This window comes from Neodiprion lecontei, chromosome 1 (assembly GCF_021901455.1).
Source record: "Neodiprion lecontei isolate iyNeoLeco1 chromosome 1, iyNeoLeco1.1, whole genome shotgun sequence".
Lineage (NCBI taxonomy): Eukaryota > Metazoa > Arthropoda > Insecta > Hymenoptera > Diprionidae > Neodiprion > Neodiprion lecontei.
The window spans coordinates 32,201,671-32,217,095 of NC_060260.1; the positions used below are offsets into that span (position 1 = coordinate 32,201,671).

General features: G+C 39.3%; 2 protein-coding genes across 8 annotated transcripts; both read left to right on the forward strand.

Moving 5' to 3' along the window:
- The first annotated feature begins 75 nt into the window (after positions 1-75).
- On the forward strand, positions 76-9,298 carry LOC107219417 (insulin receptor substrate 1). Of its 5 annotated transcripts, none has more exons than XM_015657630.2 (10): positions 76-1,240; positions 1,330-1,475; positions 1,633-1,927; positions 3,475-3,591; positions 4,655-4,921; positions 5,848-6,257; positions 6,442-6,863; positions 6,997-7,405; positions 7,541-7,775; positions 7,991-9,298. In XM_015657630.2, exons 1-10 carry the CDS (start codon positions 856-858, stop codon positions 8,971-8,973), a joined length of 3,669 nt encoding a protein of 1,222 aa, XP_015513116.1. In that variant the 5' UTR covers positions 76-855; the 3' UTR covers positions 8,974-9,298. The 5 variants fall into 5 exon arrangements, with proteins under 5 accessions (XP_015513116.1, XP_046585756.1, XP_015513117.1 ...); XM_046729800.1 differs by having other exon boundaries at positions 77-1,240; positions 6,445-6,863; positions 7,991-9,297; XM_015657631.2 differs by lacking the exon at positions 3,475-3,591 and having other exon boundaries at positions 77-1,240; positions 7,991-9,297.
- Positions 9,299-10,172: 874 nt separating this feature from the next.
- Positions 10,173-14,569, forward strand: LOC107219389. 3 transcript variants are annotated; one of them, XM_046729806.1, is made up of 7 exons: positions 10,173-10,457; positions 10,538-10,693; positions 11,154-11,303; positions 11,930-12,090; positions 12,193-12,295; positions 13,585-14,027; positions 14,230-14,569. In XM_046729806.1, the coding sequence occupies exons 2-7, from the start codon at positions 10,543-10,545 to the stop codon at positions 14,446-14,448; spliced, it is 1,227 nt and encodes a 408-aa protein (XP_046585762.1). In that variant the 5' UTR covers positions 10,173-10,457; positions 10,538-10,542; the 3' UTR covers positions 14,449-14,569. The 3 variants fall into 3 exon arrangements, with proteins under 3 accessions (XP_046585762.1, XP_015513075.1, XP_046585763.1); XM_015657589.2 differs by having other exon boundaries at positions 10,542-10,693; XM_046729807.1 differs by having other exon boundaries at positions 10,583-10,693.
- The last annotated feature ends 856 nt before the right edge of the window (positions 14,570-15,425 follow it).

The window sequence follows — 15,425 nt, forward strand, 5'->3', positions numbered from 1 at the left end:
CCGCCCGAATACACTGGAACACGATGGGCCCATGTGGCGTATAGCTAGTATCGCGTATCCAGTCGCTGCCTTCGGTTGAGCGACTGGCGCCTGCGTACAGCTTGTTTACAACTGCGGAGCTTAACCATACACATGACCTTTCCAAGATGGATACGAACGCCTATTTTATTGCCTAGCGTGTAATTAGAAAATCTGTGCGTACCGCGGATCTGTGACGCGCTGTTTTGTACCCGTCGTAAGCAGTGGAACGTCGTGTCTAGTTTCTTGATTGTCATTGATAATGCACGAGGGTTTGCGGATTCAAATTCGCTCCAAATAAGGAATTTCTGCACTCGTCAAATTTTCACCTCGCGGCAGATGTGACCACTCTATGCATATTTCTCGAATATACCTTTACGAGTGTTTTTATTCGCGGGTGGATGTTACATGTGTGGAAAATTATATCAATTTAAATATATTTAGGTATTTGCCTCACATGTCTCTCATTTACCTTAGACACAACGTGTTTTGGTATTGCCTCGTATTGCGCATGAAAAATTACCCTGCCCTTGGCAGTAGCCTATTTACTCGGCAAGCATTTTACGCAAGTCGCGATTGTGAGTTCAACCACCCACCCACCTGCGCGTATCGTCCTGCTATTGCTGTTCCTCGGTACAACCTGCTTTATTCAAAATTGTACGAATTTTTGATTCGGGCGCGGCTTATGATTGGGAGCATGTAAACCAACACCTTCGTGCATGTGGAACGGCGGCGTGGAATGTAAATGGTGCTCCTCGTAATCGCCCCCGCGTTCATAATCCATCACGAAGAACGCAATTCCTAACCTCAATTCGCTATCCTCGATCCTCGGGCGGGATGTCTTCGGGCAGGAGCCCAGTTTCCCCCTCGGGCGGTCCGGTCATTAAATCCGGTCACCTACGGAAGCTCAAAACTACCAAGAAGAAATATTTCGTACTTCGCGGCGAAGCTCCCGGATTTAGCGCGTGTTTGGAGTATTATGACAGCAAGAAGAAATTTGAGAACAAGCAGCTTCCAAAACGAAGTATATCATTGCACAGCTGTTTCAACATCAATAAGCGCGTTGACACCAAATATCGTAACGTCATTGCTCTTTATACCAAAGACGAATGCTTCTGCTTGATTCTCGACAGCGAGAAAGAACTCGACGATTGGTTAAACTCTATGCTTCTACTCCAAGGAGGAGATGTTCCTGATGGCGAACAACCTCGTCCTACCTTTGGTGAGATTCGTTACTTTTTTCTTTCCCAATTTCATTCGGCAAAATTAATTAACTTATGTACAATGATCTCTGTTTGCATCAATTTTCAGAACACGTTTGGCAGGTCACGATGCAGAAAAAGGGACTTGGAGAACGCAAAAACATTCAAGGACCATATAGACTATGTCTAACCGATCGAACATTAAGCTTGGTTAAAATCGGAGCTAAGAACAACTCAGACTCTATTGTATTTTCTGTAAGTCAACCGGTCTTGATATGATCATCGTTTATCACAAATATCTTTGTATCTCCCTCTTGAGATTATCTGACATTGATGATATTTAACATGAAAATATTTCATCAAATACAAATCTCTTATTTTTCTCATATTCTTATTTATTTCTTTCATGCAGCTGATGTGCATCAGGCGATGTGGCTACATGGATCGCATTTTTTACATGGAGGTGGGCAGGTCAGCGGTCACAGGGGTAGGAGAATTTTGGATGGAAACGGAAGATAGCAACATTGCGCATAATATGCATGCAGCTATTTTAAACTCTATGAGCAACACTAGTAGTAGTAAAGAGGAAGTTGGGCCACGACCGAGAACACGCAGTTCCTCTGCGAATGAAGCTAGCAAGCCAATATCTGTACTTCAACGTCGCCAAACTCACACTGGGCAAAAACTGCATGGCTTTTCTCCATCAGGTGAGTTTGGAATTTCAGAATTTTTTGACCTTTTCATTCATAGGAAACCATAGTATAGTGTTTATGAAAGTTTTTTTTACAGTTCATCGCAGGATGCCACTTTATAGTTTTATTGGTGTGAATAGTTTTCTAATGACGTGCTTATTTGTGTGCAACATGTTAGAGATTATGATTAACTGTTCTAGTCTAGATGTATTGAATTTTTGGTAACATTCAATGTTACCATCATTATTTTTATTATTATGATGATGATGATGATGATGATGGCGATGATGATATGACAATGATGATGACGATGATAACCATGATAACCATGACGGACTCTGCTGCAATAGTAATGATAAACACATTAAACCTTCCTATACGTTATTTATGCTGAGTACATACCTTATAGATTAACAGTTGCATTATTTTATTTTTGGGTGTTAAACAATAGGATTTGTCACCATCATACTTGAAAAAAGATTAATAGCAAATCGCGATCAGTTTTTGTTTCATTTTTCAAGAATTTGTCACTTCATTCACGTTTCTCAATTGTATGATAGTTATATATATATATGAGACACTTTTTTCTGCATTTTTATATAGTTGGTTAGAGCCTTGTCTTATATTAGTGCAAAAACAGGATACTGAATGTATTTTATGTATAATTGCGGTAATTAGGACAAATGTTTTTCGATTTTACTGAGGTACAGCAAATAATTCGAATGAGCAAAGAAATTATTTGAATGTGAATTCCAATTTGAATCCTAATACACCATTTTTTTTATAAGATGGTATATGCTCGTTACTGATCGAGAAAGGTAGGACAGGTCAGAGAATTGCATTTAAAGTTTTAATTTATTTATAAATTGATAACTTTGTTGGAGAAGAATGAAAGTAAGACCCGAGACAGTTTCCTATAATCTACAGTATGATTACAGTTGGCAATGAAAACTTATACCACAGATTCTCCAAATTAAAGTTATCGAAACCCTGTCGAAACACTAAATTGGTAACAGTAAATTCGACAATAATCATCTGTGAACTAGTATTTCTTCATGTAACAATTCTGAGGTAACTTAGTCACTTTCCAAATGTTACTTTTTTTACTGCTAGCGATGACTTGACCCCAACTAGTGATGCCTCAATCACATTTTCACCGTGTGTTTTCAATTTCATTTGAGTGGCAACCAGTAAACGTTTATAGGATGTAAAAGATAAAAGTGATTACACTCAACTTTTTGAGCTAATGATATTACCAAGCATATCGGATCATACTGATCTTTAAAATTTAGACAATCTAATTTTTCGAGTTTGAATCAAACGTAAATTTAGTTCACTGGACACTAATTAATGTAGGTAATACAGACATGGCTTTTTGAAGTGTTTTATTTCTCATTGGTGTAAATCTAAAATTTAGTTTTGCGGTGGACCATGATCAAATTATGAAGCGCACACACTTTTGTATTGCCTATGCCATGCATCAGGCATTGTCTCAATTTATTGGGACGAGGCACAGCACAACTTAGCTTTAGAGTAACACACCTGGGTTACGGGCTTTACAGAGGAACAGAAGACTTGCAAGGAACAAGTGGATCCGTTGAGGGAGCTGAACAACCCTGCATCTGCTCCTTCACAGAGTAGTCATTCACAGAGTATCTCCTCTTCCAATACACTCACGGGTCTGTTTTCTCTCACAGTAGTTGTACAATCCTCTCTTCTAAAATGTCGAGTTCATTTGAGATCCAATCTGCTGATGCTGGTGGTGATTATGGACTTATTCAATAGTTCGTTGCTCGATGCTTGTTTACCACCAGCGTATATGGATCTTGAATAGACTATACATATATTGATCTAACTAGTTTTTGCTTTTGGTAACATCGCTGAGTACGGGAATTTTTCACTTTTGAATAGTAATATTTTGCTAGAGTGTGATTATTTCCATGCTTGGCAGTCGTTGCTTAGAGCATGAACAGATTCCTACAGAATTATAATCGTATTTATTGATGTTTGATATTATTCACAGGGTTATATGTTCTCTTATGTTGATTTTTACACAAAAATGGTATCTGGTGGTTTTGGTCTTGGTTATCCAAAATGATTTAATGAATTTAATGTGTCATCACAATCAATCATCACCATTTAAGTTTACTTAACCATTTATGTGTAACCCTAAATTAATTATTCATAATTAACCGAAGATATTTTTTGAAACTCATGCAATTTCACTCAATTTGTGGTTTTTTAAGCTTATGCTGAATTTATATGAAATTTTACAACGTTTGAAAGACGGCTACTGCAAAACATTTGATTAATACAATTCTGTATTACTACATTAAATGATCTAAACTTTCCTTTGATATTTTGTATTTTATCAATTCATAATCGATTGCCAGGGGTTAATGCAGAAATTTTGCCTACAATGAGACAATATATTTTCCGTCAGTCAACGAAACATGTGCTAATAATTGTATTAGTCTTGCGAAATGTGAAATAAAAAGTTTTCAACAGGTGACAAATGGTAGAAACTTAATAAAGATAGGCTGAAGTATATTTTTAAACACAAAGATCGTTGGTTTATGTTACATCATTATCGAAAATATATTATTGCTTATCTGTAATGTGAAGTATCAACGTTGAGTGTTGTCTCATTGTGGCAATGAATGTTAATGTCATTGTGAGTGATGGTGGATCGAACTGCTCTGCAATCGAGAGTCTCGAGACAGTTAGCTGTATGGTTTACAGCGCTTGCTGCTGCTGGGACTGGGGTTGCTGCAGGACATACCGGGAGTACCTTGACTAACGCCAACAGCACCGCGAATAGACGTCGTCACTCAGTTGCCAGTCATCCTCACCCTACCTCCTCTCAATCTAATCAAATCACAATCACCACTGCCTCGACCACATCTACAACAGCTACCACCACATTATCCCATCAGAGAACCTTGTCGCTGCCCCTAGCCGCTGCTGTTGTCAATCAATCGCAACCATCTAAAAGATCCGTTTTACGCTGTATGTATTTTAGTTTCAATGTAAATCAGTTTCACTTTTTTCTTAAGGTATAGTGCAATAACGGTCGAAGTTGCTGATTATATTAGAAAAAATTTTTATTCCATGTTTAATTGGATGATAGCATTTATCTACATGATTGGATGTTTGGTAGTTCCAACAGTTGTGAAACTTGTTAGGGATATTTAACACTGATCATAAATTGTTTGGTTTGTCAAAATTGTTCAGCAAATTCATCACAATAATAATTATAAATGTTTTTTGTTTCGCATTATGTAATATTGTTTGTATTGTTCGCATTGTGGTATTGTTAGTGATTATTTCTAGGTAAAGAACCCGAATAACCAAACATGTATTTCAGTGTTTACGTCATATAACCTCTGCATGTGGCACAACCTGAGAAATTTGCACAAAAATTATTTATGGCTGACATGTATCCATAACATGTAAATAATTGTGGTATTCGTTTTTAAAGTATACAGTGAGGGTGAAAGTTTTCAAAGTCACTCACATTCTAATGAAAATTTTTCTTTTTCAGTTTATGCAATTTTATTTATAAACATTGAAGTTAAGCAAATTTTGCTACCCAAGATTGTATAAAAAAATATGATGAAATTTAATAAAGTACATGAAATTAATTAAATTGTCATGCTATTTAATATTTTCTTACAGTGGCGCTTCTCTCTTTATTGCTAATCACCAGGCATTTTTTTGATATATTTTCTTTGTCCAATAACTGTTTCTACTTCTTCAAAGTAGCTTTATTCCTTTTATTCAATCATCTGATCTAATGCTTGTTATAAACATTTAATACTGTGTATATTTATAAATGCAAGTAAATTATACTGAGCTAATGCTGGGGCAGTGTGCTTTTTGAGACCTTATATTCTTCTGCTATCCAACTATAATACTAGTAATATTCATTACAGGTACAACAGGGCGTGAACGATGTGACAGTCTTCCGTCAAGAGCACGTACGTCAAGCGAGGGTCATCCTACAGTTATAATGGGTCATCCAAGAGCAGCTCACCTTGCACCCAATATACCACGACCTCATTCTATGTGTGGTAAAGGATTGTCCTATTCTCCACCAGTTTCTTCTATGCCAATAAGCCCTGCATCTGGGGCTTGTTCCACTGATTCTGCGGGCTCTTCACTTTCTATGGATGACGGAGGAGAAAGCATTTTGGAGGAAGGGCCAGCCTCAAGATATGGTCATTCACTGACGCCTGATGAACCGGTTATTATGGAGGAAAATGGTGATGACTATACTATCTGGTCGTCTGGAAATCCTCAACATAAATATTCACCTCTGTTCAAGTCTCAGTCACCTTCTCAGGTAAGTATGTTACATTATTTTAATGGGAAAATAAAAAAAAAAAAACTCCCAAGTTGACAATTTTTGATTAGATTTTAACCGTTGTTTTGCAACATATATATTTTGTTTGTAGTGTTTGGAAAGTACTCTAGTTCACTTGACACAGAAATATTTCCAGATTACTAATCACCTCTTTTGTTGACAGCAGAGTTCTTACATGGAGATGTATAGTCCTTGTGGCTCGAGTCCTGGCAGGGGGGGAGCTTATATGCCTATGAGTCCTGCGACCAATGCACACTCACATTCTCGAGCCTCATCCCTCGTAGAGGAAGTTACTACAATACCTGATGGCTATGTACCTATGGCACCTGTTGGCGACGATGGTTATGTTGATATGGATCCTGCCAATCCAAACAATGGTCATTTTCCTGATGATATGTCTCAACATGGAGGCAGCAGTTGTTCAGTCACATCTGGGACTCCCAGTACAGATTTAAGGTTCTCTGAGTATCACTTGGACAAGGTGACCAGCTATCTTGCACCTGGTGAGGACTTACAGTCCAGGCCCACCAGAGCGTACTCTGTGGGGTCTCGACCAGAACCTGCCAACAGACAACGCAAGAATCGGTAATTGGCTTATATTTGTCCTATTAAGCAACTTTTCTTTATTGTTTTCATTGTACTCGCACATGGTTTGTGTAGTCTAAAATTGAACCGAACAAATTCAGATGCTACAAGTAACAAAATACTTTGCCTTTAGACTGGAAATAGCGCAACAAGAGTCCATTAGGGTTCGAGCATTTTCGGTAGGAAGTCGCTCAAAGAGACCCGAGATTGGGAGGTTAGCAAACGTGATTGCTACTCCTTTGCCTGTTGGTTCGGATCACTCTACTTCAAGCAAGTCTAACTCCGCCCCACTGTTGTCCAGTTCCTGGGGTCACAACTCTGGTTGCTCAGGGGCATCAGAGCGCATGGAGGACCTTATGGAATTGGATTTTACAAGGCCTAATGCTCTGTCACCTCTATCTTCTCCTCTCTCCTCATATACCCAGTCCCAAACGCATTCATATTCCACTGCCACTGACACCAGTTCCTATGTCGACATGTCGCCTGGACAACCACCTGTATCTACTACTGCCTCCTACGTAGATATGAGTGGTCTAAACAAGGTTAGTAATCAATGTAAATATCGGTGCATTTTCTCACTATGTTGAGCGCTAGAAAATTTTCTTGATTCATAGTAACCAGTTTCATTTATTTTTTCATCGATATACTGTATTACATTTTGAACTTATCTATTGCAGGCGAACAGAAACAATAATAACAATACCATCACTGCCAATCACAATCACAGTCATACACCAGCATCCTCTTGCACCCCCAAACCAGTGATAACAACACTCAAGCCAGTAGAAGAGGCTGAAGGGCCTTATCTAGAGATGGGAGGTGTGAGTGAAAGCTGGCACAGACCTGATTCAAGTCCTAAACAAGTTCCATCTCCTGTCAACGATGACTACATGCAAATGAACGGACCTCCAGGTACAATTTGTTTTAAAACGCAAAAAGTTTGAACAATTCGAATATATCTGAGAATGCTATTTTTTGATTTGATTAATCAAATTCAAAATGCCTAAGATGTTTTCACTGCACTTAAAATATTCACTGTACAATTGTTTAGTCTCGCTTCAATGAATTTAAATTCTCTTTAAGAATCCATCGAATTGAAGTTTGTAACGATTACTTATTTACTTCAGGGGTAACGAGAACGGCACCTGTCGATTTGCCGCAACCTAGACGCCCACCGGAAGGCTATGTAGAGATGACGTTTAAACCGAGACCGAGCCCCGTCGCTACACCTGAGCAAGACTATATTAATATCAATATGAATATCGGTGGAACTGGTCGTAATAATCGCAGGGCAAGAGGCGGTAGTCGGAAGGAGAAGTCTCGTTCTCAACCGATTGCGATTCAGGCCGGAAGTAAGCCAGTAAAAGCACCAAGTTTTTTACCCCTAAATGGGAGTCCGACAACCGAAAGCTTGGCAAGCACTCCTGCCTCGCCGCCTCGGGCTACTCCTACCGGTTCTTCTGCGACGATATTTCCATTTTCTTTAAACAGCCCGCAGTCGCCGATAAAACCGTTCACTCCCCAATCCGAGATCGGGAAATCTTCAATGATCGATACGAGTGGTGAATACGCGGTAATGCGACCCACTAGCAAGCTCTCTGTAACAAACTCTGTTTCACTTGTGGATAGTTCGTTGCCTAGAAAAGGCAAAGATGTGAATCCACCCAATTCAACGGTCAAAGATACTGGCCACTTATCATCATCTTCAAAAGTTTCTCAAGACCAATCGGTGGTCCCTGTAATAACACGGTTCGCTGAGTTTACGATCTGTAAACCACGACTAGTTACTGCCTCTCCGACTGCTACAAGTCCTAATACCTCTGTGTTCAAACCAGTGCAAACTAAACCGTCGTCTCCTAAGTTATTTGACGATACTCCTACCCCGACACCCACACCAACTCCAACCCCCACACCAACTCCAACTCCTACACCCACCCCTTCTCCTCTCGACAGTGAAGGATATGAAAAATTACAACCAGGTGCTAGTATTCTGCACTACGCTAGGTTGGACCTCCCGGAAGTGGACGGGGTGCCACCAGTTTCCCCTATACCACCCCAGGAGGGTTTCAGCTATGCAGAAATTGACTTTGCAAAGCTGAAACACAACTGAGAGATAGCTTGAATGGTAAATACACGCTGTTTGTAGATACTACACACTACTGAGTTACGTGATTCGTGTTTTGATGATTTGTTACTGATTGTATGCAACCAAAGCATGGGCAGATGATGGAAAATAACACAAAACCACCATATTATCGTGGATATATTATTGCGCTTTTTCGTATAAATTATGAAACGCCTGAATACTTTGAAGTAAGCATCATTATACATATACATATATACATACGAAGCATCTATACATAAGTAAATATATAAATATGAATATATATAATATACATATTATTATATACAGTATATATAATAATATTAACAATTAATAAACGTATAATATAAATTAATAAAAGTATTTATTACATCGTTATCAATCCTCGCGTCTGTTGTAATGTGACAACCACGCGCAACAGAATACACATATATAATATTAAGATGTATGCTATACATATGTATATACCACCTAATCGATTTCCTTATCTTATTTTGGTCGTTAAGCCACGCGTTCGCGATTATATCTATAACGATAAGTATCGTTTGTTGGACTAGTTTTATCAGTTTGATGGAATACGCTCCGATCTAAAAATGTTGTTTTGGTTAACTTTTACGGGATGGCGACTCATGAGATATTTACTTTGGTTCTCAGCAGTTGGTCTTAGGGCGAATGAAAATCCGTCTACAAAAGAAAGTGAATGCATGCGGCCGGTAGTAACTACCGTCTACAACCACTCGTGATTAAAATCACCCATACTGAAGATGTGATCTAATTTCAAATCCACTTTGAAAATAACAAGTACCGCGCACAGCTAATCCAGGAGAAATAAACACTGTACTTTGCTCACGTAATTTTCATTGACAATTAAAAACAACCAGAAAAACCACTGAGTGTTATGGAGATCCTGGTTATCTGTAAATTATTTAATTTTTAACCATGATATTTTTGAAATATGTTGGAATTGTTCACTGCCCATCAGCATTCTTGTCTAGAAACATATGCCCTTACACCAAGTATACATTTTGTACTGGCATCAAAAGTTTCCAAAATTCTGAAAGTAATGCCTATCATCTGTAGTTATGTGGAAATGATCCTCTGCAACGATTGGATACCTCTTGTTCACCAAAGAATTATATGTATTTAATTATTGTCTTATATTGTATTGGAGATACGATTCTTCACTCTGAAAAATTATAGAATTCTGAGAAATCCCTCAATTGCCCAGCCGCTGGTCTGCACCTCCCGTAGAAGGCCTTTTCTTCAATCTTGCGAGTCTGATTACTTCGGGAAATGATATATCATCGCGTTACAACGCTTCTATGTATGCAATACTGCCGAAGAAGAGGGAATGGAGAAATGGGGGGGAATGTTCACCTAGTTTGCGGATCGTCTTCCGGGTTCGCGGGAGACCTTGAACGTCGCTGAATCGCTTCGAGCGTGGGCAAAGTGAGCGAAGAGCCGTTTGACTGACTTTTGCAACGCGACAGGTGTTTTACATTGATTATTCCGCAACTTAATATAATTAAATACCTAATATATTTTACGTCAGTTACTTTTTATTGTTAATGAAGTATGAGTAACATTTCCGGTACCGGGGTATTTTTGATGTTAGAACTTTTCGCATCTACGTTCGCGTGGCCGATTTTTGACTTTTGGCCTCTCACTCCAAGTCTACCTCTCAACACATTTGATCTCTACGACGGCGGTGGTCGAGACGCACGTGGTGAGTAGCTATCTTTTTGTCTAATAAACATTTGGAACATGCGAATATTGTGTTTATTGGTTCTGGTAGTATTTTAATATCCTAGAGGGTTTTTGAAATCGCTTCTCGGAAAGAGCAGTTCTAAAGCTTGAAGGTCCATTACTTTGCAAGAGAATGATGTAAATGTATTCAGTAGTAAGTAGGGATTGATCGATGATTATTACAAATTTATTCTTTCACATAATTACTCACATAATTACTGTACAGACTGCTGATGCGTTTAAATCCCAAAAGTATTTCTCTTAGTATGTCAATGTGAATCAGCTGAGAATATGAGGGTCAACTGTGTAGAGTAAGCAGAATGTTGTGAAAGTAATTTTTCAATATTCTTATTACTTGACAGTCTTAACTTTTAAGTAAGTGGAAGTCTGAATGACAGTAAATTCGTAATCATAACGTCAAAATGTTCTTTTTTTTTTAGTATTGAATTTTTTTCCTATACCTGTCGAAGAGGAATGTTTGTCCGAAGACAAGCGCAGGGTCGGCATCTGCATGAACACCTACGAGTGTCGCATTCAGCAGGGGAAATCCCATGGCCCATGTGCCCTTGGTTTTGGGGTTTGCTGTATTTGTAAGTAACCAAAAGTTATTTGATATCACGTAAATACCTACAATATATATAGGTATGTATATCGACGTGTTCAGATCCCGTTCAAGCCAATATCCAGCTCTGAAATTATTGGAAAATCGAAAAACAAGCAACAGACAAATGAATAGCGGTAAATAACTGACAATGAGACTGAAAGTTGCCAAACTTGTTTCTAGGATAAATATCAAGACATTATAGACTAGTCAATCAACACTCGGCCTTATCGACTGTTACAAATACAGTTGCACTATTCTTACAATGGATAATATAAAAATAAAGTATACATATAAATGAGTATTTAGTTTGGATCACCTTTTTGGCTCTATTAATTGAAACAGTTTTATCTGTCGAATTTGTCTTGCTGCCCTGTCGCGAACGGTATCTTATGTTACCATACAAGTTCACGAGAGAGCTTGAATTTTTACACAGTTCTTCCGAACACTTAAGGCTTGGTGAAGCTCGCTATCTTTCCGTAATAAAGATGGGTAGCAAAGGACATTTCTTTGGTATAAACTATCGCTGCTTTAACGGTGTCACCGATTTATATACGTTCGTTTGGTATTTTACAATGTAAACCTTCCTTTCTCAACAACTCTTTTATGTTATAGTTACAACAAGCTGTGGCGAAGAGGTTCAAAATAATTTAACCTACGTCACGAGCCCGGGATTCCCGAACTTGATTAACCAGTCAATGAACTGTTCGTTGACCGTTAAAAAGATAGATCCTCAAGTCAGCCAGCTACGGATCGATTTTTTACACTTTAATATCGTAAGAAACTATATTACAATTACTAACCTACGACAAAAATTTTCTTCTTGTTTATGAAACTAAAGCAAACCCTTGATGGCATACATACTTGATGGTTTTCAGGGCCAGCCCAACCGGAGAACCGGTATCTGTGACGCAGACATAATGGAGATCCGGACCGGCATCGGAAGCCTGAATCTCTGCGGTTGGAACAGCGGTCAACACAGTGAGAAGCTTTTATTATTCCATTTATGTAGGCGTGGATACCGACATATACGCTTAAATTCCATCCAGATATAAAGATATGTGTTAAAGAAGTGCGTCGTTTTGATAGTAGGTCGGTGTATGGGTACAATTGGATTGAGAATCTATCGTATGCAAATATAATTACACAGATTTTTTTACCCACATAAACAACGTCAGCGCGGTTTCAAGAACGAGCACAATTTTTTTTTATTCCACAAAGGATGTGCTGTAGCAGCCAACGTTTCACTGGTTCGACGAATAAAAAAGGGGCACAGATGTCACCGTTCCGAAAACCAGCCCATCGGGAATTTATTCGGATGTCCTCCCCTCTCAATCCTACATGTAAAACTCGACGTGAATGAAATTCAATCGAGACATTGGTATATTCCTTGGTTATATTACCAGATGCATGTGATAATATCGCAAACAATTGAAACTTAATCGACCGGTTTCTAATGTTCTGGACAATTTTTTTCACTTCTTTGTCAAACCAACAAAACCTGCTGCATCTTGATTACATAAGTCGGCAGATTTTTTTATTTAAAGTCTTACTGATTACACTACGTGTAGTACGGCCTCCTCGTACTTAAGATTTATTTTGCAATTAAAAGTCATCAGATTTTGTAATGTAGAAACAATATCCAGTGCTTCGAGATTTTTATTCACCGTTTAGATTGCTTAGCCGTCTTCCCGTGAAAATATCCGACTAAATTCACGAAATAATAATTAACGAACTTGTAACGCTGCACACTGCAATGGCCAATTGAAATTGGTTAACTTTGGTGTGCATCGAATTCACCGCTGTAAAGAAAATTATTTTTAGACGGTATGGTGCCGTGTTCCATTGACGAGCCGTAACCGTGTCAGATTTAACATTCAATATTCCACATTCAACGTTTCGCGTGCTCTCCGTGACCTATAATATATATACAAGCTAGTCGACACCAAGTAACCGTCTCATTCCCTAGGGAAAAAGTCATTAGCTTGATATTTCTTGTCACTTAGTTGAAAAATCGTGTTGAGGAGATTGAATACGATTCCAGCATCGGAGAATTGAGTGTTTTGGAAAAAAGTTAACTGCTGGTTAGATCAAAGAAAAGAGCTATAAGCCTGACATTTCCGAATGTCCGTTTGAGCAGCGACGATTTTTACTTGACTGGATTTGAAGAGGTCAGAACCTTGCTGCAATGACTTTTAACTATGCTATTCGAATACCCGTAGTGCGAAGATGTGTACAGCTCTCTCCTAACAATTATTCACCCTTCTAAGTTTACGTCGACGTCGACGATGGTCCGATAACGTTGAACTTCCGGCTACCATCTTCGTTGGAGTCAAGGATGTGGGAGATGCGGATCACGCAGGTCGGTTTCGAGCAAAGGGCTCCCGCCGGATGTCTCCAGTACCACGTTACTCCCAGAGGGACGTTACGCACCCTAAACTACCTACCTAACGGGCGGTACCTGGCTAGCCAAGATCATCTTCTGTGTGTCCGTCAGGAGCGAGGCATGTGCAGCATTTCCTATGCTCCCTGCGCAACGGACTCTTTCCGCATCGGTCCTCCCCGATCAACCGGACCAGCATCAAATATGGGGGGACTGGAGGGTCAGGTGGTGCAAGGCGAAGGCTCCGGAACTGGTGCTCCCGTTTTTGAAAGCGCATCGCGATGCAGAGATCGCGTATTGATTCCTTGCGACTTCGAAGAATTCATCACGGTGAGCTCCATTTAGCAATCATCTTTTAGTCAAGATCTGAATTGAACTTTCTGAATGGAATTAGTGAATTCGATATTATGGCTGCGACAATTACCTTACACTTATCACCTCCTAAGGAGGAACATATCTTGTCTTCTACTCTTTTCGGTAGAAGCTGATAATGACTTCTACGTTCGTACGTTCAGCTTGTTTCATTTTTCAGCCTGGAAACGACGGTGCCGGTATTTGTGATCTGGAACACTGTGGAAATTCGTTGTGCAACCAGAGCGAGTTGGACGACGAGGGAAACTGTCGAGTGGAAACATCAGCGACACCATTTCACATTCGAGTAGCTTTTGGTCCCGGCGAGGACAACGGTCTCTCATCCGAAAACAACGTGGGCATGTGTCTAAGTTACGAGCAGCTGCCATGTGGGCCTTGATTAACCAAATGAAGTCAGAAGAGATGCACATCGCAACGTGTGGGGGCATCAAAATTCGACGCTATTGACTGATAATCGCGTACTTTCTATGTATAAATAAAAATATTTATTTATTTATTAATTTACTGATTCTTGAAGATACATACTTTGATTTCTCGCTACATCCACAGCGTTCGAATTGGAAAACGAGTCTTCAAATGTCGATAATTTTAGGCACGACAATATCTATAGAAAATCGCATTGACAGATTTCTGAGGGAAACGTTAGAGTCTCTAGCAGTGAGTGGATTTATTGGCGCACTATTTCGACGTAATTTTGGGAGAAAAATCTATTGGGCGCTGTCCGAATACGATGCGAGCAACGGATCGAAAGTAACAGCCAAAAAACGAAAACCTGTGTTTTCGACATTTTTCAGCAGGTGCTTGCTCGCTCGCCATTTCTCTCCTGTTGATCTCACGCTCTTTTCGCTGCGTTTTCTGAGTTCCTGTTGGTCCAATTAGTCAGGAAAGGGTCATACGAATTGAATCTGAGACCAAAAGTTTTTTGCCCAAAAAAAAAGTAAGGCTAACCCCTTTGTGTTTTTGGCGAAAATTTTCGCGATTTTGAAAAAAGCCGGAATAAATTCTTTCATGCACTATTCCGACGTAATTTTGCGAGAGAAATCGATTGGGCGCAGTCCCAATAGGCTGCGATCAACGGATCAAAAGTTACAGCTAAAAACGAGATCCTGTGTTTTCGACGTTTTTCAGCAGGTGCTTTTTTGCTCGCCATTTCTCTGCTGTTGGTCCCACGCTCTTTTTGCTGCGTTTTCTGAGTTCCTGAGGGTCCAATTGGTTGGATAAGGGTCATTGAAATCGAATCTGAGACCAAAAGTTTTTGCCCAAAAAAAAAGTGAGGCTAACCCCTTTGTGTTTTTGGCGAAAATTTTCGCGATTTTGAAAAGTGCTGAAACAAATTCCTTCTTGCACTATTTCGAC